Here is a 26,139-nt window from a genome sequence, read left to right as displayed (position 1 = left end):
AGGTTTGTTTGACCAAACGGAGGGTGTCACGAAGATGCTGAAAGAAATGATCTGTCAGACTTGAAGTAGGCAGGAACTGTCCCGTGAAAACTGTAGAACCAACTCGGTTATGGATCTACGTATATATTACAACCGCCTACATGTCGCTTCCTTGGGATGGGGTCACGCACACGCACTTTTAAGTATTCTTTCCGTGATCCACACGTGAATGGAACTGAAGAAAGCCCTAATAGGACGCACTCACTTAACAGTGGCTTGTAGAATATATGTAGATGTAAGACTTCTAAATTCCCATCCTGCCATCAACATTTATGATGCCGTTTGCTTATATACATATTTTGAGAAAGCCGCAATGATACGTTGTCTAATCTTTTCCTCAAACTTGACGGAATCAAACGCAAATGACGTCCATGTCGACGGGACTTCAAACACTTTAGCTTTCCTTTTCATTAGTCGTCAGCAAATAACTGCACAGCCAGTGGTAGTAAATTTTAACATTTTACTGATACACCTGGATCTTAGGGACCCGAGGGAAATCCCTTTTTTGTGTGGTAGCACGGACCTTGCCTCCCTCTGTCCTTCCCTACAATTCAGTTGGCTACAGCCCACAACATCGATGAAGTCGATATAAAGGTGATTGGGGCACCAGGACCCAGATGTATCTTCAGTGAAAGTTTTTTTTTCTTTTCAGTACTTTGAATTTCCGCTACCATATGTCAGAAAAATGAACGAGGAAGATATTACAGATACCCTAAACGAATCACTGGGCAGTGATATCAATGACATAAGCGAAACTTACAGCGATTGTGGCCAATCGGTTTCAGTAGTTTAGATGAATCAAAATATTGAAATTGATTGGTGAAGTTTTAATATACCTCGGAGTGAGAACAAATTGCTGAAAACTGTTGCCAGCCCTGCGATATCGATTTGTTCAAAGTCTGTAGTGCAGGTACAACGCCCCCCGCCGCTCGCACCCCCCCCCCCCCCCCCCGTGTCATGTGTACGTTTTTAAACAACTTACATAGAAGGGAAATATAGCAACGTATTTATTTATTGCTGAAGGATGTAAAGTATTTCCTCCGGAATTAGAAAACTGCATTGGATGTGCTTGTGCGTGGCAACGTTGCAGCGTTGCCGAGTGTGTCGCATATTCCTGCCAGCCGTCAGTCCCGAAACAGTTGCAGAATAAAATGCTACAGGTTGCGTATATCAAATGTAAGGGAACACAACATATTATTACACCTTTGTCCGTGCATTGCAAATGTGCGTTGTCTCAAATTTATTCCGAACCACACTACGAAAGCGGAATGAAATAGAGTAGAAAGGCGAAACCACATAAAATATTGCAGTCTTGATTCGTCGTCGTCGTGCAAGCAAAGCGTTCATTTCTAAATGGTACAATCATTTTGTCACAACTTTAAATGGGGGTGAATTTAATACCAATGCAATGAATACTGGCGACTGTTGACACACATTGTAGAATATAGAACGGACAATTGATAATTATCCCAAATCAAAAATGGAATGACTAGTGGCAAGCATTTTGGAAGTTTATTAATACTTGACATAACAGTAGCCGGCTTGAGTCTTAAGAGGGTTGATTGGGACGGCGACACTTTCTTCTATATAATAAAATAAACAAAGTTTTGATGCATTGTGAGAAACTTCTGTTGTTTGATAACATTGTGGACAATTGCTCAAACGTAGACGCATTACTGGGAGGTGCATTCGTTATTGGGCTTCGTTAATAATTTATTAAAATAGTTTCAGATGCTGTGGGCGAATAAAGCAGCGCGGATAGTTTACTGCCCCCCCCCCCCCCTCCCCGTTTCCATCCGATGAGCATAGATAGCCCAACAACCAATCTAAATCACGATTGTACAGATCATTTCCAGTATTTTATTCTGTAATAAAAAAGCTTAACTGCCACACCACAAGACTGTGTAAATGTTATTACAGGCTTTCTAGTGCAAAGGAAATGGTGTTTCCGTGAATTAGCATTTTCAATTAAAAGCTTAAGGGTAATTGTAGATTTCTTACTATGAGGTCAGGAAATAAAATTCACCCTTTTGTATAAAATTATATGGTCATCAATATTGCCATCATAGTGACCATGAAAATAAGAGAAGACTAATTACGTTGTACACTGAGCAGCCATTCTGTCTCCACTCCACCAGCACATGGAACAGAAAGAAACCCTAATACATGGTACAGTAAGAACTACCTTGTGTAATGCACTTGAGTACCTTGTGGACTACAGATTTATATGAAATAATAGTTATCTTAATAAACTTTCTAAACATGTACAGTATTTAACATTGGAAAAATATTCATTAGCCAAAGCAGGAAATAGTGATAGTTAGATAATATTTTATGTCATTGGGGAGCAACAATGACTGTACTTGAAATTTTAATATTACGTATATTAATATTACACATTATATTAATATTTTATATTTATTACTAAAAGAGTATTGCAGCTATAGGTTTGTATTGCGAGTTTACTGGTGGATAAAGTTAATACCTCTTTCCTGCATTAGATATTGCTTGGTTTATTATGTAACATGTGCTTGTGATACAAGACAAGAGTGTGTGGTCTTAGTATATCACTTTGCAACAAAAACTTTCACAGGCACTGAGACGTACATTTTAAAAACAGTTAGGCTATAAGCAAGTAGAATACTTCATGTACAAGTCATCCAAGGAAATGTTTTGCTTGTGTAAACACACACTTTGTATGAATTAGAATACAACTTGTAATAGTTAGTGCCCATTAGCAGTTTTCCTTCAAGACGTTGTCTATTGCCTTACTATTATAGCTGAAGTCCTATATGTTTGAGGGTGATTCAGTAAATGCTTGGATCATTTTAGTTTCACAAGTAATGAGCATGACCAGCCATCCTGAGAAGTTATGAATGTTTAATGAGCTAGATAAAGAAGCATTCTGTCATATTGCAAATATGAACTAAAAAAAATTATACTTGGGGAGGAGCATATAGTAGTCGGGCTCAAGCTTAGAAGAATAGTTGATCATGCGCTGGATATATATGCACCTAGTAGAACAGTTTGTGATGGGAAGGATGCTCTATTGCAAACAGTCAGACACAGCAACTGCTGCATAATACTTTACTTTGTCTGAAAGAGCAAACCTTGTTGACTATCCACAGCTGTATGGCATAGTCCATAATTTATTTGCTGACTGTAAATTCTTTGACATATACAACCTATTAGTGACGTGTGAAAATTTGTGCCAAACTGGGACTCGAACCCAGATTTCCAGCTTATCCTGAGTGGCCGCCTAAAAATCATTTTAGCTACCTGTGCATACTCTCCAGACCAATCATAATCTCCATTTCTCAGATTGTCTACATCCTTATGCCATAGTCCAAAATATTCATCACATAGTGCTTACCATCATTATTAATTACAGTCCTGCACCAGGGAAAGAAATTTAAAGGTTTCTCAAAAACCCAAAGAAATTCTGATCATATGTAAAAACGAAAACAATCCATTTTTGACAAAATAAGTTAATTGGATAGATAAAAAATCATCACAAAGTGGCTGCAGAACACACACTTAAAAGGTTATAATTAGGCAACCTTTTGGAGCCAGTGGCTCATTTAGACAGAAGAATAGAAGGGCGAGGCAGAGGGGCGAAGAAAAAGGATGGGCCCCTGACCCGCATTTCTGTGTGACTTTCCCGAAATCTTCACCTTTTTTCTAGACCTCTTCCAGCCCTTTTCCTTCACACCTCTTCCTCCCACTTCAACCCTTTTGCCTGAAGCAAGAGACACGGCTCCGAAAATTTGCGTGATTATAAATGTATTTTGTGTGTGTTCTGCTGCCGCTTGGTGAGTAGATTTATCTATCCAATTAATTTATTTGATCATACATATAAAGATTGTACTACAGATGACACAGGAACTGAAATTAATAAAACAAGAAAAAAAGATATGCTGAGCCCAATTTTCAAATGTTCCTTTACAAAGCAGGGGTAAAGGGACACTGCTCCAGTTTTGTCTTGGACCACTGCAAAGTCAGTGATATGAGTCTCAGTGGTATTGAGAAATAGATGAAACATCTGAAACTGCAGAAGTGTCAGGGCCCAGTCATCAACAGATTTTATACAGAATTTGGGATTGAAATGGACTATGTCGGTAACCATAATCTGTCATAGATCTCTTAAAGAAAAAGCTTTGCCCAATAGTTGGAGGAAAGGACAGATCATACTTGTCTAAAGGGCTGGTAGAAATTACCCATAAAACAATTGTTGAATGTCTTTGATGTCCATTTGTTGTAGAATCCTAGAATATGTACTGAGCTCAAACATAATGAGCTAACTAAAGAAGAATGACCTCCTATATGCCAACTGGCATGGATTCCAAATACATATGTCATGCAAAACTCGGCTTGTATTTTTATCACATGATATCTGAAAGTTATGAATAAAGAGAATCAGGTGGTTACTGTGTTTCTTCACTTCTGAAAAGCATCAGGCACAGAACCACACAAATGCGTATCAATGAAAGTATGATCATATGGCCTATCACACAAAATCTTTGATTGAATGGGAATACCTTGCCATGTAGAATGTAGATTATTTTAGATTAACATAAGTAAAAGTAACTTAATGGTGTCTGAGTGAAATGCACAGTGAGGAACCCAATACATCTTGTGTGTTAAATATTAATAGTAAACTGCAGGTGACGAAATATTTTTCATGAAGTATTATCTGAAGGAAAAAAAACTGCACAAATACTCATTCTGATTAAAAGATTTTGAAATGGTGAAAAGATTGGCTGCCTGATTAAACTGTTTATAAATGCAATATTGTACATTTCACAGAACTCTGAAATATGGTATCATGTGACTACATCATCAGTTCACAGTTGGAATCAGTCAACTTGGACAATTACCTGTATGTAGCAATTTCTGGCAATTTGAAATGGAATGATCTCGTAGCTTCAATTGTAGATAAAGTAGGTGGCAGACTTGACATCATTTGTAAGATAATGAGAAAACACATTCTCTCTACAGTGGAGATGGCTTACGAACTACTTGCACAGCTCATCCAAGAATACTGCTCAGGTGTGTGGGACCTATACAAAATAGGACTAACAAGGGATGTTGAATGCATAGAAAGAAGGGCAGCATGAATGATCGCAAGACTGAGTTACTGGAGAGTGTCACAGAAACACTGAAAATTGGCAGGCATTTGAAGATAGCTGACAATTAACCTGCTGCCAGTCTACTTACAAAGTTTAAAATAACCAGTATTAAGTGAAGAAAATAAATATTTATTTTTTCTTTGTCCCCCAAAGTATTGTATTAAAGATTAGTCTAATTATGGTGTGCACAGAGGTTTTTAAGCAGAATTCTCCTTCTGCTCTGTGCATAATAAGATGTTGATATAGATGCTGGACCCATGTTCAAAGTACGCCTACAAATTCTTTTTATTGAATTATAATGTTTTAAAGTTATAACTCCATCATCAAAGTGTATATTTCTGTGTTCATGTATTTGAATGGTTAGGTTCTTTACTTGATAATTGTCTGAACAAATGGTTGTTTGTTTCATACATCGTTCATATAAGGTTGAGCGATTTTGGGGGAAAAGGTTAAAACTTTATGACAGCGAATATGGGAAATGCCTCTTACTTAAATAAGAATACAGACAGCAATAATTGGAATTTTTCTTAACTAAAAGTAACAGTCAAATTTGTCCACAGAGAGATTAAATATCTTTTAATATTCTATCTTCGTAATTGTAATGGCCATATGTGTCAGATATGTAATAGGTGGCTTAATCTCTATAAGTTTGAACGTTAGTTTGATATAAAATAATCATATTATGAAGCACTGATATCAAAGAGTGTAAATATGTGATCACAGGTTGACTAGGAAACAGTGCGCAATAGACAGACAGAATTCTCTCCGTCATAAATAGGAAAGTGCATTACATATTTTCACAATGGAATACTGCTAAACTGAGAAAAAGGATAACTCCATTGAAGGTAAGTTTTGTTATAGGATGAAATTACTTTTTAATAGGTAATTGTCACAGATTAAGCCCATCACTAAGAAATGGTATAATGTTAGTTGCATGTGTGTAGATGGGGAAGTCTAAGTAGTTGGTTACAACAAACAGGACAGGGACACACTTAATAGTAACATGATTAAATCAATACTTACTAACAGGTGAGCATTTGTAATTTCTTGTAAAGGTGAAAGGAGACCATTAGATGTATTCCGAGTAAGTTGAGAATCTAACTTAAAGTATGAAAAATTTCGAAATATCAAATAGTAAGAAAACTGTAATAGTGCAGGGTATGAAAAATTTCGAAATATCAAATAGTAAGAAAACTGTAATAGTGCAGGGTATACTTCATAACAAATCAGGAAGAAAACCTTGAAAGAGATCAGATTTATTTATTGCATAGTACAGATATGTGGACATCAAAAATGTGTTACACATGAGCAGATGAAAATACAATTAAAACCACATTTTAGTTGATATAGTTTGAATAAGTTTAAATAAAACAAGAACAGCCATGGATGATACTGTTCTAAAATGATGCACAGAACTAGAGAAATAAACTATTTATCCAAATATAAGACAGGGAAATCATTATTCAGCATGGAATAACTATGAGGAAGATGGTAATTCCCCTGTTACGTGGCACAGAAATCAGACGAATAGAATAGAAAAGCGACAAAATGAGGAACAATATGCTTGTGTGTATCTTTAGAAAAGTTTTAATATGTCACAGTTAACTTTCTGGTAAGAGATTTTTCTCTGTCAATAGGGGGATAGGTAATTGTAAGAACAGAACTCTGATGACTAATGGATCAGACTTCTTAGTTATTATGGTATGATAAGTTTGAGAAGTCAAAAACGATGCAAGCCTTATAAGGTACTATAGGTGTAATTTTAGTTATTGATGGATAAAGTTTGAGAAGTCAAAAACGATGCAAGCCTTATAAGGTACTATAGGTGTAATTTTGACTGAAGAAGGTAAGTGTTAAGTAAGATGATTCTTACAAAATTGAAGAAGCCATAATTGCGAGGAATGGAGAAATAAAATATGTGCATGAGAAATGTGGTTATAAAATTACAGAGATCCAACACAAGTAAGAGAAGTGAAACGCTGGGAGAAAGATACCGAAGTAGAGGTACTGGATTTGTTATGTAGTTGTTATTTTTGTGAAACAGTGGAGAAAGTAGTAGTCAAAGAAATGTTCAGGCATCAGTCACAACAGGGACTTACATGCATTGAGAATGCAGAAATTTAGATTTGAATAATAAAATCTAAAAAAAGACAACTGATTGCTGCACTCTATAATTTATAAAAAAATGAGAAAGAGAACAACTTAGACCATGGATAAGTTATATGGCAAGGGAATAATGAGTAATATTGTGTGGTATTACATATCGATACCACTCCACGGCATTATTATGTTGGTAATGGAATGGCAAGTTTCTGTCCAATGCCAATAGCGGTTGTCCGGGGACCCGGCGGACCCACTGGAACGCATTCACTGAGTCCCCTCCACTGGCTCGATGCCTGGCGGCAGCAACTTGGCTCACTTGCACTCGGAGCCACCTCACTGTGACACCTTTGTTTGTGCCTCATTCTCGTGGACATTGTGGTAGTTTCTAGCTGCGCTACTGGTAATGGGTCTTTGTACGTTTGGAGAATAAAAGTTTAGTAAACCATCTGTTATTGTGTTAACTTGTTTGCTAATGATTTCTGCACTCAGATTTCCTATGACGGCATTCCTGCACCACTCTCTGGGCACCTCCACTTGTTGTTGTGTATGATGTCGTATATAACATTTTGAATTGTAATTAGGGCTGAGCAGAAGTTGTAGATTATTTACAGTTTATGGCAAAAACACAGATCCAAAATTGGCTACACAGCATCACTTTGCAAAATAATAATAATAATAATAATAATAATAATAATAATAAATGAAAACACAACTATGGAAGAGTTACAACTACTGATTTATATAGGAGCACTCACTACACTTAATATACACACAGAAGAAACCCACAAAACCAGCATGGCAACACAGGCTACAGATCACAATAGAAAAACTGAGAAAAGACATCAGACAGCTAACACAATTTATAGAAAATGAAATGTCAGAAAAAAAAAACGAAAAAGGTTAGATAAAATCTCACAACAAGAAGCGATAGAGCAATTAGATAAAAAGAAGCAGAAATTACAAGCATTGGCCAAACGACTTAGAAGATACAAAACAAGTGAAAATAGAAGGAAACAAAACCAAACATTCAACACAAACCAAAAGAAATTTTACCAGACAATAGATAACTCTCACATTAAAATAGAGAATCCACCAAACATAACAGACATGGAACACTTCTGGAGCAACATATGGTCAAACCCGGTACAACATAACAGGCATGCACGGTGGATACAAGCAGAAACAGATACATACAAGATGATACCACAAATGGCTGAAGTGATAATTTTGCAACACGAAGTCACCCAAGCAATTAATTCTACTCACAATTGGAAAGCCCCTGGAAAAGATAAAATAGCAAATTTCTGGCTAAAGAAGTTCACCTCAACACATTCACATCTAACTAAATTATTTAACAGTTACATTGCAGACCCATACATATTCCCTGATACTTACACATGGAATAACTTGTCTGAAACCTAAAGATCAAGCAGACACAGCAAACCCAGCTAAATATCGCCCCATAACATGCCTACCAACAATCTACAAAATATTAACTTCAGTCATTACACAGAAATTAATAACACATACAACACAGAACAAAATTATAAATGAAGAACAAAAAGGCTGTTGCAAAGGAGCACGAGGATGTAAAGAGCAACTGATAATAGATGCAGAGGTGATATATCAAGCTAAAACTAAACAAAGGTCGCTACACTACGCATACATTGATTACCAAAAAGCTTTAGATAGTGTACCCCACTCATGGTTACTACAAATATTGGAAATATACAAAGTAGATCCTAAATTGATACAGTTCCTAAACATAGTAATGAAAAATTGTAAAACCACACTTAATATCCAAACAAATTCAAATATCACATCACAGCCAATACAGATTAAGCGTGGAATATACCAAGGAGACTCATTAAGTCCTTTCTGGTTCTGCCTTGCTCTGAACCCACTATCCAACATGCTAAATAATACAAATTATGGATACAATATTACTGGAACATACCCACACAAAATCACACATTTGCTATACATGGATGATCTAAAACTACTGGCAACAACAAATCAACAACTTAACAAATTACTTAAGATAACAGAAATATTCATAATGATATAAATATGGCTTTTGGAACAGACAAATGTAAGAAAAATAGCATAGTCAAGGGAAAACACACTAAACAGGAAGATTGCATATTGGATAACCACAGCGACTGCATGGAAGCGATAGAAGAAACAGATGCCTATAAATATCTAGGATACAGACAAAAAATAGGAATATATAATACAAATATTAAAGAAGAACTAAAAGAAAAATATACTGACAACAGAATTGACAGCAAGAAACAAGACAAAAGCATATAAATACTTATGCTATACCAATATTGACCTACTCATTTGGAGTAGTGAAATGGAGTAACACAGACCTAGAAGCACTCACTACACTTACACAATCACAATGCCACAAATATAGAATACATCACATACATTCAGCTACTGAAAGATTCACATTAAGCAGAAAGGTAGGAGGAGGGGGATTTATCGACATAAAAAACCTACATTATGGACAGGTAGACAACTTAAGAAAATTCTTTCTAGAACGAGCAGAAATTAGCAAAATACACAAAGCAATCACTCATATAAATACATCGGCTACACCACTGCAATTTCATAACCACTTCTACAACCCTTTAGATCACATAACATCAACAGATACGAAGAAATTAAATTGGAAAAAGAAAACACTACATGGCAAGCACCCATATCATCTAACACAGCCACACATCAATCAAGACGCATTAAACACATGGCTAAGAAAAGGCAATATATACAGTGAGACGGAAGGATTCATGATTGCAATACAGGATCAAAAAATAAACACCAGATATTACAGTAAGCATATTATTAAAGATCCCCATACCACAACAGATAAATGCAGACTTTGCAAACAACAAATAGAAACAGTAGATCACATCACAAGCGGGTGTACAATACTAGCAAATACAAAATACCCCAGAAGACATGACAATGTACCAAAAATAATACGTCAACAGCTTGCCTTACAACATAAACTTATAAAACAACACGTTCCCACAAACAAGTATGCACCACAAAATGTACTGGAGAATGATGAATACAAATTATACTGGAACAGAACCATTATAACAGATAAAACAACACCACATAACAAACCTAACATCATACTCACCAATAAAAAGAAGAAATTAACACAACTAATCGAAATATCCATACCCAATACAACAAATATGCAAAAGAAAACAGGAGAAAAAATTGAAAAATACATCCAATTGGCTGAGGAAGTCAAGGACATATGGCATAAGGAAGAAGTTGACATTATACCAATTATACTATCAACTACAGGAGTCATACCACACAATATCCACCAGTACATCAATGCAATACAGCTACATCCAAACTTATATATACAACTACAGAAATCCGTAATTATTGATACATGTTCAATTACCCGAAAGTTCCTAAATGCAATATAACATATACCGTACAGTTAAAAGGAAGTCACGCTTGATCAAGGTCCGCATCACTTTCCATTTTTGACCAGACATAACGTCTGAGAAAAGAAAGAAATAATAATAGTAGTAGTAGTAATTGCAAAATATTTTGCTAAATGTAAGGTCAGTTCTAGAAGGCATGGTACCTCACATGCCGTTGCTGTTCAGAAAAGCACATTTTTCATCAAGAACCATAGTTGCTTAAGTATCTATGTAGATTCACTTGTGATTATTAAACATTCAGCAAAAACTTGCCAATTTTGCATACTATCAATAGTTGAGTGTTCATGTTAAAACAATTTCACTCCATAGAAACCTCTGTATGGGGGAGGGTGGAGGGGGGGGGGGGGGGGAGAGGGGCAAGCTTCCTTAAAATGCTTCTTGCACCTCCTGCAGTGTTGTTATTCTTTCTAGTCCATCCTATGGATGTCTCTACATCTCTGCATAACTATTGCACCCTGCATCAGTTTGAACCTACTTAGTGCTCTTGATAATTTTCACCTGCATCTTCCTCTTTGTTACCATACTAACTATTCCATAATGCCTCAGGATGTTTCCTGTCAACCTATTTAGTCAACTAGTCAAGTTGTGCTATAAAGATCCTCTCTCACAACTCGATTAGGCAGCTATTCATTGATTGTCCCATGTATCCATCATGTTTTAATTTTTCTTGTGTAACACCACATTGCAAAAGAGTCTATACCATTCTTGTCTTTAGTGTTCATTGTCATTAAAATATATATTTGGTGGACAGACAGACAGAGAGAGAGAGAGAGAGAGAGAGAGAGAGAGAGAGAGAGAGATTGTAATGTGGTATCTGAAGATAATGATATTTTCTTAAATAAATTCACACAAATTCTAGGAATTACTTTTAAGCAGCACAAACAAGCAGTGCTACACACTGCATGGTGTCTTGTGAAAAATTGAGGTAAATTGAATATCCACATACATATTCTGGAAAACACTTTGAAGTGCACGGGGGTATAGTAGTTGCCATTGCACACAACTTATTAGGGTTTCTTACCTTTCCATGTCTGAAGTCTTGTCCTGCTCTTCCTACAGCTCTGTAGGAGTGATAAATAGGAGGCCATAGTATATTCCTAGATTCCTCTTTTAATATTGGTTTCTGAAGCCTTGTAAGCACACTTTCGTGGAATAATAACTGCATCATCTGCAGAGTGTGTGATGTCTCTCTTAATATTTTACACCAGGTCATCAGTTTACAAAATGAAATGCAATGTTCCCAACTCTCTTCTCTGGGGAACACTGGAAATAACTACAGCATCTTTGTTATGCTTCATGAGAGATGACATGTTGCATCCTCCTTATCAAGAAATCCTCAGCTCTTACAAATATTCTTTTTCACATCCCTTATGATCTTTCTTCCATTAACAAGCTTTTATGTGACACTGAGTTGAAAGTACTTTTTAGCCTAAGAAGTGATACATCAACCTGATGATCTTGATCTGTAGCTTTTAGGATGTCATGTTGGGTTCGCATGACTGATATTTTCAAATCAATGTGGTGGGCATGGAGATTGTAGATATGTCGCTGTGCTTGAGCTCAGAATATTTTCGAAGATTCAAGAACACATGAGAACATATGGATGTCAGTGATATTGGACAGTAGTTTTTTTGGATCACTCCTGCTACCCTTTTTTGTAGATGAATGTGGCTTGAGCTTTTTTCGAGCTACTGGACACAGTTTTTTGTTAGTGATCAGTGGCTGTAGTATGATAAGAGGTGTTAACTCAACTGTAAACTCTGTTGAGAATTTCATAGGAGTCCCACCAGGCCTTAGGGCCTTGTTCAGTTTTAGTGTTACTGGCAATAAGAAACTGCTGAAATCAGTAATATCACTTACTTTTGTAGCAGAGCAAGAATGTGCCTTTACTTTTCTACCCTTGAGTTTATTTTGTTTCACCTATCACTCCTATGCACATTATAGTCCAGTCTGACAAGGAATGCCTTGAGTGTGAGGTTGCAAAAGAAGTGTTGCTTATGGCATTTGATGCCCCACATAGTGTCTGCCATGCCACAAAAATATTGGTTGTTAGTGGCAAGGGAACAAGACTGGAGGTATCCAGTGATGAGCCCAGCATGCATCTATTGAGCATGGTTGAACTGCTTAGTCTGACAGTACGTGGTTAGTAAGTGAAAGTGATATTGAAACAAGCATCGAGCCATGTATTTCATCGTACTTGTTGGATAGGGAGCCACAGATCCCATTTCCAGTGAAATGTTGTAAAGGACAATCTTTGTCCAAGGAGGAGATGCTAAATATAATTACATACATGGAAGGTCATCTGCAGCATAGTAAAAAACAATCATGAACAGATTTAGGATAAGTCTGCAAAAATATGATTTGTAGTGCATTACGGATATTTGAGGGAGGACAAGGCACACTTGTTTTAAAAACTGGTATTTGCACGTATCAAGGACACTTGATATAATTTACAGAATGTGCTTGATGTTCACCTCCTATATTATGCACAACAAAATGTGTGTATGATATGGATTAGTGATTTGGAGGGAATCAGTGGATGGTTGCATAACTCAAACAGTGCTACAGAACTGGACAGTGCAAGCTAATGAAATTTCAAACAAAGTGTCAAATTGACAATGCATAGCAGACTGCGGAATTGGGCTGAAAATTTGTAGATGAGATAAACAAACTTATCCCTTCATTCACTAAGAAATTTGTGAAACTCTAGACTATAAGGAGTTGAAGAGGAAATATATATGAAAGGAACCCAAAAAAGTAGAGGTACCAAGAGAATTTTAACCAGATCAGTAATTTAACTGCTTCATACATTCACATAAAATTATGCTGACTGTTAACCTGGATGGTAAGTTGGCTGGAAATTTATCTTCTTTTGTGCATGACCTTGTAAGGGCAGTGCGGAACATTTACGTCATAGCAAGCAAGAGCAGGAAAATGGGCTTAAGAGAACTGAAATTACGGCATCAGCACTGCTTTCGGCCAATAGCTGATCAAAATAACTTGCTTTTGCGCGGTTCCTGGTCCACGTATAAAAATCATACTCCTTTAGAGCAAACTATCCCTCCTGAAAAGTGTGTGACATTGCAGTTCATACCACCTGGAATCAGCCTCTGGATGTTTGTTTTTCCATGCCTATAAAACATATTATCTCACTATCTGCAGTGATGCCTTAAAGGATAACTACTTTAACAATAAGCTCCATGACATAGTTTTGCATTCGGTTGCATCCCATCACATTCCATAAGTCCTCATCACCCCTTTTTCCTGGACATTCATTTTCTTTCATCCTCCTGACTGACGCAAATGGTGAGTCATTAACTGCTAATATTTTCCCTGTCGTAATTGTTAGCACAACACTTGCAAATGAGGCTTATTAAAGATTGAATTTCTGTCCTCGTACTCAAGGGATTCCTTGTGATCTGTCTCTGATGATGTTACTACTATCATTATATTAAACTCCTAATATTCCTTTCTTGTGGAGGCCGTCTGTTGAGTTATAAAATCTAATAAATTCTGGTTACCTTTATTACTTAAACTTACCTCCCTCCTGCAAGTGATACTTATCTGAAATGAATATTAAGTCCTTGTCAAACAACTTAGATAAACCTAGTCAAGTGACATCTTCAACAACAGCTGATATTTCGGCAGGTGTGCACTCTGTTGTTTTCGAGACACAAATGCAAGTCGTGGCACAGCACTCTCTCATGGCATTTGTGCCGTAAAAACAACAGGATGTGCACCTGCTGAAATATCGCAGTTGTCGAAGGCATCCTCCCGTCTGCATTGCTGCGAGTTGTTTAAACAGTATATATGCTGAAGTCCTTAGTTAACTTCTGCCATTTCCCAATATTTCTACATCTTAACTTCGTGTTTTTTAATTATTTTCAGGGAAGCTGCTCAGAAGTGACGAAGAATGTGGATCAGATACAACTTGTGTGCAGGAGAAGGACTGTAACAACGCACATGCTGAATCTCCTGGTAGTGATGACTGTTATTCAACAGAACTTGAGCCAGAAAGATCTGAGCTGTGCTGTGATGTTGCAAGTGATTCTGATACTGTGAAATGTTCTTGTGATGGTGTGTGTTCTAGTACTTGTTCTACTTCTGTTTCAAAGCAGGAAATTGGTAGTAAACTGAAATCTCATACTGAGTCAGATATTTCATTGGAGTTAGACAAATTTACTACAGAACATTCAGTTACTCATAGTGGAGAACAAAGTGGTAATTTAAGTACCTCAGATAGTCATATAAATGAGAGAGAGAATAGCAGTAATAGTGAGACTGGTTTTCCAGAGGATTGCTCAACCAATAACGTTTTGCCAGTGAGTGAGCCGAAAGTTTCTGAAAGTGAAGTGGCCTCTGATATAACACAGAATTCTTCCGTAGATAAAGAAAATACTTCTGAGGAATCAGTAACAGATCTGGAAACTGCAGGGGATGTGGCTGTTACAAACACAGAGGAGGATGCGCCATCTTCTATTACAAAAATAGTTTGTCCTGTAATTGGGGAGAATGCAAAGTCAGTTACAGATGTATTAGCTGTTAGAACAAGTGCTGAGAGTGATTCTTTCAGTGGAGTTGGTAGTAATGGTGAGGATGAAGATTTAACTTCTAAAGATAAAGACTGCAGATCATATGTGGTAGAGCCTGTTGATGATACGAGGACATTGGAAGTATTTTCAGTAAAAAGTGAAGACATAAATGAGTTAAGCACTGCAGATGAAGATATTAATTACAGGGAAAATGTATCTTCTGTTAACAACCTTGATATGAAGCCTGATAGTGATGTTAATGTAAGTGAGGTTTGTGTGAAAAATGAAAGGGAAGGGCGTGTTGATATGAAAGAGAGTGAGACAATATTACCTATGACAGAAAGCAACTTAGGTGCCTCTCAAAACTCTGTTAGTATAATGGATTCTGTCTCTGTCACTGTTCCTGAGCAACTAAGTGATGATATGAAAGACAGTGAGACAGTATTACCCTTGGCAGAAAGCGAATCAGCCTCATCTCAAAACTCGATTACTATAACAAACTGTGTCACTTTTCCAGGGGAAGAGAACAATGATATTAAAGAGAGTGAGACAGTTTTACCTTTGGCAGAAAGCGAATTAGCTGCTTTTCAAAACTCAGTTACTACAAATAACGCTGTTGATGTTTCTGAGGAAGGGAGTGCTGATACAAAAGACATTAATACAATATTACCCTTAGCAGAAAGCAAATTAGCTGCTTCTCAAAACTTGGTTGCTACAACAAACAGTACCACTGTTCTTGAGAAAGGGAGTGATGATCCAAAAGACAGTGAGGCAGTGTTACCCTTGGCAGAAAACAAATTAGCTTTCTCTCAAAACTCTGACACTGTTCCTGAGGAAGGGAATGATGACATGAAAGAGCGTGAGATGGTATTACCCTTGGCAGAAAGCAAATCAGCTGCCCCTCAAAACTCTATTGCTATAACAAACTCTGTCTCTGTTCTCGATGGTTCTGCTTCCTCTTGTACTGATGTTTCTCAAGAGAATTCAGAACTGACGTTGAATTGCTTAGAAGCTGTTACTAAAAATGTATTGGAAGATAAACAAGCAGATGGGGAGATGCTCAGTGCAATGTCTGAAAGTAATAGCGATAAAAAAACTAGTGACATACATGTCAGTGGGAAGGAAGTGGTTTGTAATGGTACAGTGGATAACAGGATAGGAGATGTAATTAAGAGAAAGGGGTTGCGAGCACAGGAAAGTTGTTCTTCTGAATGTGATAAGATGGCAGATAATAATGAGAATGTGCTGACAATAAATCAAACTGTTGAGCTAGATGCTGGAGGGAGTGAACTGGAGATGAAAGAGAGCAAGTCATCTGTTCTTGTTGATGATGTAAATGTTAACACTAGTGAAACAAATGAAGTGGTAGACGATGAGTTGAAAGTTGAAGGATCTGTGGAGGAAGAGAAATATGTGGATTCTAAAAGTGAACTAGTCGGTGTTACAAATAAAGTGTTGGACCTGGAAAATAAAACTACAGATGAAGTGAAAGGCTGTGAGACATCAAGAGCAACCGAAGCTGAAGTGGAAAGCCATGTCAGATTACCAGAAACTGATGTAGCAGGTAACAACACACAAAAAACAACAGACTCTGAGCTAGATAGTAATATCACAGAAAGGACCTCCGATGACACTATTGTTAAATCAGGTACTTGTGAAGATGAAGAACCGCTGACGTTGTCAGATGTTGCTAATGCTTTAAAAGATGCTGTTGATACAGTTACTTTGCAAGATGGGGAGAGTGTCCCTTTCACTGGTTGTGAGGCTTCAGTACCACCACTCCCATCGGAAGTGCATAACTTGCCACCATCTGATATGCTGATTTCTGACAACACATCTGCCTTAGGAGTTCATGTGGCAGACCAAGAAGTGCAGCCTGAGAATGTTCAGGAAGCTCCAGGCATAGCAGAAGGTAGGGACAGACGGTTGATAGCTTCTGGGGGTGAAGGAGTTGCATATGTGTGTTTTACTGTGCATGCACTATTCTTATTGCCACTTTTGGTATGGCCTGATTTTTATCTATATGGAATGCAGTTAATTCCTTAAACAATGCTTCCAGCTACATATTTTCATAGAGCAACATGTTTTTGATTCTGAACTGCTGAAGTATACATAACATAACACGGCATGGCATTCACAGTTGCATTAGCTTCTCATTGTGCTTCTAGCATGTGCTCCTTCCTTGGATTATTGTGGCTAGTATATAACATTAAGTCACTGTATTCCTTCTTTCATAGCACTGTGCATTTGCTTTCTGGATGTTAAAATTTTTTCTTGTGTTCTAAACTGTTAAAATGACATGTGATGGAAAAGAGGTGTAAGAGGTTTTAAAATTTCACTGTATTGCCGTTGTTTAATTGGAGGTATTTAAGAAACAAATTCTGCATATATGTTACTCTTAAAATATCCTTTGTGAAATGGTACAGAGTTTTTTAAGATAATGTTAAGTGTTATTTGGTTAACCCCTTTCAGTTCTACAGCATTTTGCAGTATACTTAAATTTAAAACAAAGTAAATTGACCCCAAATTGAGAGAAATTGTGAATCCTATGCTGCTTTTGTTTGACAAAGTATTAGTATTTTTTATTTTACTGTATGGCCATTTTGAAAATTGACAACATCTGTAGGCATTTATAACTACAGCTAAAAAAGGACCACTTGTCTTCATTTGCACTATTGAAATTACAAATGTGCTTTTTTTATACAAAACTACTCTAAACACATTAAAGTGCGCGCACGCGCGCGCACACACACACACACACACACACACACACACACACACACACACAATGAAATTACATTGCTACTGAAAGGTAGTTTTTTTGTGGATAAGATCAGTTATCACTGTCCAGTGACATTAGATAGGGTGCCCAGAATTGAACTGAATTTCCTTGGTTGGCAGTGGTTGGTGGAGGTGGATGTGCAGAACAATTGAAAACTGGGAGAAAAGAAACGCTTTTAGATAGTCAGAGGGGGAGGGACTGGAAATAGGCAGTGAATTACTGATTCAGTGTCTACTTTATATGGTAGGCATTGTCTGAACAAATAATTTTTATGAGGGAAGAGGAAAAAGTACAAAGCAACATTGTGGGTTTAAGTGAAATCTGTACTCAAAGTAATCTCCAGAGGCCAGTTCACAACTATTCCAGTGTTTCACAAGTCTAATGATGCCCTGTTTTCAGAATTCCTGTGGCTGTGGCAGGAGCCAGTCCTTGACTGTGCCCTTCAGCTCATTGTCCGAGTGGAAGTGCGTCCCTTTGAGATTTTTTATTTCTTTAATAGACCAAACACATTTAAGTCACAAGAGACATGTCTGGGCTGTAGGGTTGATGCTAAAGCTGTCCCCACTTGAACTTGGCCATAACACTTCATCTGAACTTCGATATGTGGGGATATGCATTACCATCGAGCAGAATCACCCCCTCCATGAGCAGCCCAGGTCGTATGATCTTGATGGACATGCATAGGCTACTCAGTGTCTTTCAATACATGTTTAATGGTTTTTCCGTGCTCGAGGAATTCAATGAATATCAGACCTCTGACATCGAAAGATGGTGAGCACCATCTTGCCTGCTGCAGGCACAGCATTGATTTCTTAGGCAGAGGTGACAGCTCTGCGTTCGCATCCCTGTACACATCTCACTGTGTTATCCCAAAATTACATATGAAAATTTCAACTGGTTTCATTGTTATGTTGATTTTTTTTCCTCTTTTCTTTGAATACTCCATACAATTACTTGTCCATAGTATTTTCCAGTAGGTTTTTGAAAGCTCCCAGTATACAGAGTTCGCCTTCAGAAAATACTTGTAAAATTTCTTCTGGAGTAATCATTAATGAAAATAATTAAATATCCCACACCTCACAGTGATCCTGCTCCCATGGGACCACATGACAGTGTGAAATAACTGTGATAGTTGTGATGCTTTTGATTGAGCGTTATTGAATGGCCATTTGGTTTGCTTAACTTCAAGACATGTTGTGCATGTGAAAGCTCTCTACTACCAATAGCAGACAAATCTGATAATTTATTTACATCTGTAAAATTCAAATGCCTTTTGCATCGGTGCCACAGGAAAATGTTAGATTAGCAGTCACTTCTGTGTGTGTTTAGTAAATGTAAATTATTTAACAGTGTTCAATTTCTGTGGAAACATACCCCATGCTGTGGCAAAGCCATGTCTCTGCAATATCCTTTCTTCCAGGAGTGCTACTTCTGGAAGTTTTGAAGTAGAGCTTCTGTAAAGTTTGGAAGGTAGGAGGCGAGATACTGGCGGAAGTAAAGCTATGAGGATGGGTCGTGAGCTGTGCTTTGGTAGCTCAGTTAGTTAGAGCACTTGCCCATGAAAGGCCAAGGTCCTGAGTTGGAATCTCGGGTCGGCACACAGTTTTAATCTGCCAGAAAGTTTCATATCAGCATACCCTCCGCCGCAGAGTGAAAATTTTATTCTATTTATCAGTGTTGCTAAATGCACAATACAAATGTTCAACCATATTGCGAAAAATGTACTTAGCATCCATTTGTGACCATTGCAGGAACTGACAATATTAGTAGCAAGTTTTGGTGTATTTATTGTGTTACAATAGTTATTGGTGGGCTACGTACATAAAATAATCTTAATAATAATAAAGATTTTATTGTCTTTAGGCCATTACAATATATCCAGTCACATAGATTTGTCACATGCATTGAGGCACCTGAGTCGACATACTGTATGTCTGGATTCATCAAAATTGAAGTATAGTAGCTGTAAAACCTTTGACAAAAGTTTTATCTTCCTCAGATTCGCTTGCTGTGTTTCTCTTTGTTACATGGTACTGTCTGGCAGTGTGGCCACATTTATTGTGATTGAAGCACCATGGCCTTTTGTTACCTTTCTTTACATTTTGCGCTTGCACTTGTTTTCCTTGAACACGCCTTTTTCCTGTGAAGAGTACTAAACTCTTACAGTCTGTTACTTCTAATAAAAGCTTTTTTTTTGTAAGGTCTGTCCCAGTCTTATTGTCAAGCCTTCAGTTCAGATTATCATTGGTTTCTAAGTTTCAGACAAGCCAGCCAGCGTATTTTCCCAAGCCTCTCATTATGGAGACACAATTTAATGTTTCTTAATTTATGAACAGTGGACATAATATTGTTCACGTAAACTTATACACTTTTGACGATTCCAAAGTAGTGGTAATAAGGTTACTCACCAATGCTAATACTACTCACCTGTTTCAACTGCTGTCATCAAAAGCTTGCTCCATTTTCCCCCAGAATTCTTTGGTTTTAGATGCATCTTGTATGGGCACATAATTGAATGGATCTAATAATAAAATTAGCCTTGATCTCGCCTTTACTTTTTTCCTTTTTATTAGTGTTGGTCCCACACAGACAAGAGTCCAAGTATTCAACATGTTCCTCAATATGCTTGTACTGAGAGAACTTCCAACTCTCACAATTATCACATCTGGTGAATTTGTCAGTGTAAAATTGGTTTTTATTTGGACTTGTCTTCTTGTGTTGAAAGCATGCAAAAACAGTAACAGTCCACATACACAGTAGCTGTGGTTCTATTGAACAGAAGAGAATAAATAGAATCTTTATTGTCATGTGACATGTTATATGCAGTTATTTGATTGAAACATTGGTGGCTCATCAATGAGTAATTCTTTGCCTCCGTAGGTATACATAAAGAAAGATACATTAAAAGAAAGCATACACGTGTACCCAGAAGCACATTACAACAGAAAAAGATAAATACATTTTCTTCATGTTCTTTTTTGAAAATTTTCGCAATGGTTTAAACTTTTTTCTTTTTAAGTAATTTTTATGATTGTTTCTGTTGTTTATAAATATGGACATACAATCTGTGTGTCTATGGTGACACTGACACATAAAAAACACATACTCCATAAAAAGGGAACATTTCTATACACCTGTGTACTTATATACATAGTTTACACACATACCGTACATGTTTTATAAGCATGGACACACACAAAAACAACATACACTATATCTTCATTAAAAGAACACACGCATGCGCATAGAACAAACCAAATTTAATACCTCCTGCTTGTCTTCCTCATTTATAAAATCAACCACACTTTAGTGACATTTCCTTTTGAAACATATTTCAAGGTTTACTCCTGTGGGTTCTAGCTTGCAGTCCTTGATCTGTCTGTATTTTATTGCTAAGCTTCAAAGCAATGTAATGCGGAGTATTTTCAAATAATGTGAATTGTCAATAAGTCAAGGCTTGCAAATAGAGGTTTGCATAATTGTCTATTGTTTGTTCCTGTCATAGCTCTGATATTGTTTGCGTGAACTCGAAAGACAACGTGCTAGGGACTTTTTAAATACTTGGTGCAATGGTAACTGCAAAAACAGATGTAACCACTCCCAACCATGCTCTGCTACCACAAAGGGAATTTTGTGTGTTTGTATACAATAAAAGAGAAGTTTTGTTTAACTGTTAATTAACTCCAAAGATCGTACATGAAACAAAATGTAGTCTCGCAGTTTGTGAATATTTATATATACTCCACGATTTCATGAGAGTGCAATAGCATGTAATGATTTGCACCTTAATATCCAAAACAGATGTTTAAAAAATCTTCAAATGATTTTGCTTTGTTTTTGAGAGTTTTCATCTACCATTGTCACTGATGAAGTGTAGTGTCTACCCACAAAAAGTTTTATTTGGTTGATACTCATTATTTTAGCTTATTTCTATTAGCAAATTCTTATTGTATCATCCCACATCCTCCCAGTCATTTAGAAATTGTTTTGTTTAATTAATCATATTCTATGATGACACTAATATTATTTTGTTGAAATTTTTGTCTTCTCTCTAATAATTGCCTTGTTCCATTTTAGATTTCCTTCTAGTTTGCCTTCTTTGTCCCTACAACATCTTTAGGATGTTTGTATGCAAATCTTTGTCTATGTATCATATTAATTTTGTAGCATTCTGAACATTTTGTGTAATATAATTTGTTGTTAAATTAATTTTAATAATGTGCGTATCTAATTTTCTTCATGAATTTTTTCTTTTTTACTTTGTACATGTTTTTGCTCTGCATTGTACTAATTTAGGACTCTCACATCCCATACATTTAGTTTTTTTGTGTTAAAATATACAGTTTCATTTTGGGTTCGATTTAGTTCTTGTCAAGTACATTTTCTAGTTATGTGTGACTGATATATCCAGTTTCCCCCGAACAAATGTTCTTTAATTTTTGTCCTTTTTAGTTCAATTCCCTATAGTTTTCTTGCTGTTCATTAGAATAAGAACACATTGGTAAATAGATTTGAATGATTTCAGAAGATACCTGTAAAAGTGTAGGTAGTCTGTGACAGTTTTAGTGCGCATCTTGTTACTGTTAATAATCTGAATTAAATAAAGTATATACCATAGTTTCCTCCGTGCTCTGTCCCTCTGTTGTAGAACATGACATTATGTATCTTGATTCAGTTTGGTCTTTGTTCTTCTGTCATACTTCTGGTAACTATATATAGCTTTTGATTTTACTCAACTCTTCTTTCAATTCCACCAGCTTATCTGGAGCCTAGTGTTCTGTAATTTGCTCCTAAATAGAAAGTAAAAGTGGTTGTATTACTAAGCTCTATATTATTACCCATTTAGCAAGACTTGTGTGTAGTATAATTGAGGCTTAGTAGTAGTTGGATGTTTTCCCAAGGCTGTTAATATTCCTTCACTTGGACCTTAATATGTCACATTAACTTGCACATAGCAGTAGGTTGTCTGAGAACAATAAATGTGATACACTAACTTGCCAAATATTAAAGAGTTTCACAAGACAAGCTGATAATGATAATTCTCTACAGACCAATGCTCACAGCAGTCCCAAAACTGAGCAGAAAGCTTCTGAATCTCAAAGCTTGGTATCGGCATGCACATTTCATGCTCTGATTGTGTCAGAAGAGAGCTCAAGTGAATATTACCAGTTTTTTTATTGGACTGGAAATAAATTTGTCTAAATAGTTACCCTGATTTACCCTGTTATCTGCACTTCAGTTTGTTGAGCAGCCACCACATATTTGGTATACTTAGTGGTCCATCAAGATGGCTGTCTTGTACATCTACCTCTTGTAACAATGGAAAATTGTACTGAAATGCAGGAGGATCTGCAGCGAATTGACGCATGGTGCAGGGAATGGCAACTGAATCTCAATGTAGACAAGTGTAATGTGCTGCGAATACACAGAAAGATAGATCCTTTATCATTTAGCTACAAAATAGCAGGTCAGCAACTGGAAGCAGTTAATACCATAAATTATCTGGGAGTACGCATTAGGAGTGATTTAAAATGGAATGATCATATAATGTTGATTGTCGGTAAAGCAGATGCCAGACTGAGATTCATTGGAAGAATCCTAAGGAAATGCAATCCGAAAACAAAGGAAGTAGGTTACAGTACGCTTGTTCGCCCACTGCTTGAATACTGCTCAGCAGTATGGGATCCATACCAGATAGGGTTGATACAAGACATAGAGAAGATCCAACGGAGAGCAGCGCGCTTCGTTACAGGATCATTTAGTAATCGCGAAAGCGTTACGGAGATGATAGATAAACTCCAGTGGAAGACTCTGCAGGAGAGACGCTCAGTAGCTCGGTACGGGCTTTTGTCAAAGTTTCGAGAACATACCTTCACCGAAGAGTCAAGCAGTATATTGCTCCCTCCTACGTATATTTCGCGAAGAGACCATGAGGATAAAATCAGAGAGATTAGAGCCCACACAGAGGCATACCGACAATCCTTCTTTCCACGAACAATACGAGACTGGAATAGAAGGGAGAACCGATAGAGGTACTGAAGGTACCCTCCGCCACACACCGACAGGTGGCTTGTGGAGTATGGATGTAGATGTAGATGTAGATGTACTCTGCAAACCACCATAGTAGTAACTCCCGTGGATTTGAACACGTGGCTTGGACATTGAGGTTTACCCCATTAAGACCCTGTAATCTTCAAAGATGTTGTGTAGGGCTCACTCAGTTCTTAGTTGACTAACAGTGACATGAGTTTTATGAAGATTTCTGTCTGTGTACATCAGCTCTTTTACTAATTGTTTAGAGATGGCTAAATTTATGGACAATGACTTTTTTAGTGATTAAACCTCATTCAGTTGTGAATGTATCATTTATGGAAGTTGAATACATTCCAGAATATGGAAATGCTTCTTTAATTCAATAGGCAGAAGTAGTAAAACATGGTATCATAATTGGAGTTCCCAGAGTATTCCCAAATCTTCTTAGATTCTGTGTGTGCTTATTCTTTGAAAACCTGTCACAGTTGTCATCGTAATGAAAACATATGTCACTGCTTGTTCACCTTATGTGGCAAATGCAGAAGGGATTAATTTCGTGGTTGCCAGATGTTAAGTCTGTGTGATCTTTCCAAAATGTTTAGCTATTGAGCTACAATTTTGTCTTCCTCTGCCACCTGTATAGTAGTGCATGGCTGTAGAACTGTTCACTCTGTAGCCAAGAACTTCGACATTACTTGTAAGTTTGTAATTGGACTGATATTAATGAAGTCTGTAATGTTCAATATTTCTGGCTCCTGTTGGTGGTGTTAGAGAAGAATGTGTGGCAAGCACCCATAATTTGGAGTTTTATTACACCTGGAGTAATGTATGGGAAGCTCCTTTGACAAACATACGCTGCTCGCCTTTAATGGTGGTTTTTAATGTATACTATGGAAGCTGTTCATCCCAGTTGGTGCTTATTTTTAGGTACTCCCACTTGTCAATTAGTTCTATCTTTTAAGTATGCATGATGCTCATGGCAGCAATGTTAAACCTCATGTACACAATAGTTTTCAGAAATCATAGGAGTTCTCACCCACATGCAGTTTGGTAGAGTCTGTTTCTGTTCATTAGGTTCAGTATTTATGCAGCATATAAAATGTTGTACGTATCACTAAACTACTAGAAACAGATAAATTTCTTGTCATGTCATCGGAGTTGCATTATATATTGTGTTCTTCATATTCATTTATGTCGAGGAATGTGGTGTAACCTCTTACAGTGGCAAGCAACTTGTTGAGTAATTTATAACAAAGTTTATGTTTGAAGTGTTACCCAAGAATAAAGCAAAAACTGAATAATAATTCCTCATAAACTGTTCACATTTTTATTATGAGGCAGTATGTCAACTTCATAAATACTGAGAAATTGTGGTTAACATTTGATTTTGCTCTTTTATCTTCGTATTGACCAACTAGAATAACATTACTTCTGACTCTCCATTTTTGGTCATTTCCTATTTTTCCTGTATTCCTTCGTCATCTTCTTGTGTTGCCTTTAACTTTCTGCTATCCATGTTGTCTCCAAAAATTCTTCTGCCTTGAAATTCTTGTAAATATAATATTTTATTCTTATCAAATTTGTTATTTCCGATTCTTTGATTCTGTTTCTTTCTAGTTCTTTACTTGCTTATATGTACTGCAGCCCTTCTTGGAGACTGGAATAACCTGAAAGCTTTCCAAGTAATGTGAGATCTTTTATTGTTCCAGTGGACAATAATAAAAGAGGCCAGTTGTTCCATATGGTTGGCTCGGAATCTCACTAGTATCCCATCCAGTACTGCGGCCTTTTTTACATTTAATGACATAGGTTCTGTGCTCACTGGTATTTGTGTCATTTTAGCCACAGTCGAGTTAGTATATCAGTCCATAAATTATTTGTATCCAGCTATTAGTCGTTGTCAGATGTGGTTTAAATGTGTTAAGTTATCACCACAAGAGGAGTCACTGATTATGAATGCATAAATGAAAAAGTAGTAGTTTCGTTTGAGTATTCCTAAGTAAATGAAAATACAATTTTAAATTGTAAAGTTACAATGC

General features: G+C 36.8%; 1 protein-coding gene across 3 annotated transcripts in view; it reads left to right on the top strand.

The window, feature by feature from the left end:
* The window catches only part of LOC126177108 (activating transcription factor 7-interacting protein 1-like), a 186,370-nt gene that overhangs the window by 92,827 nt on the left and 67,404 nt on the right, over positions 1 to 26,139 (top strand). For all 3 annotated transcript variants that reach the window (XM_049924374.1, XM_049924375.1, XM_049924373.1), the window contains exon 3: positions 14,642 to 17,197. In XM_049924374.1, the coding sequence (XP_049780331.1) occupies positions 14,642 to 17,197 (2,556 nt within the window). The remainder of the gene's footprint in view (positions 1 to 14,641; positions 17,198 to 26,139) is intronic.

Source organism: Schistocerca cancellata, chromosome 3, assembly GCF_023864275.1.
Source record: "Schistocerca cancellata isolate TAMUIC-IGC-003103 chromosome 3, iqSchCanc2.1, whole genome shotgun sequence".
In the NCBI taxonomy this organism is placed as follows: Eukaryota; Metazoa; Arthropoda; class Insecta; order Orthoptera; family Acrididae; genus Schistocerca; species Schistocerca cancellata.
The sequence above is the reverse complement of the archived record's forward strand: the minus strand, read 5'-3'. Positions and strand labels throughout refer to the sequence as shown.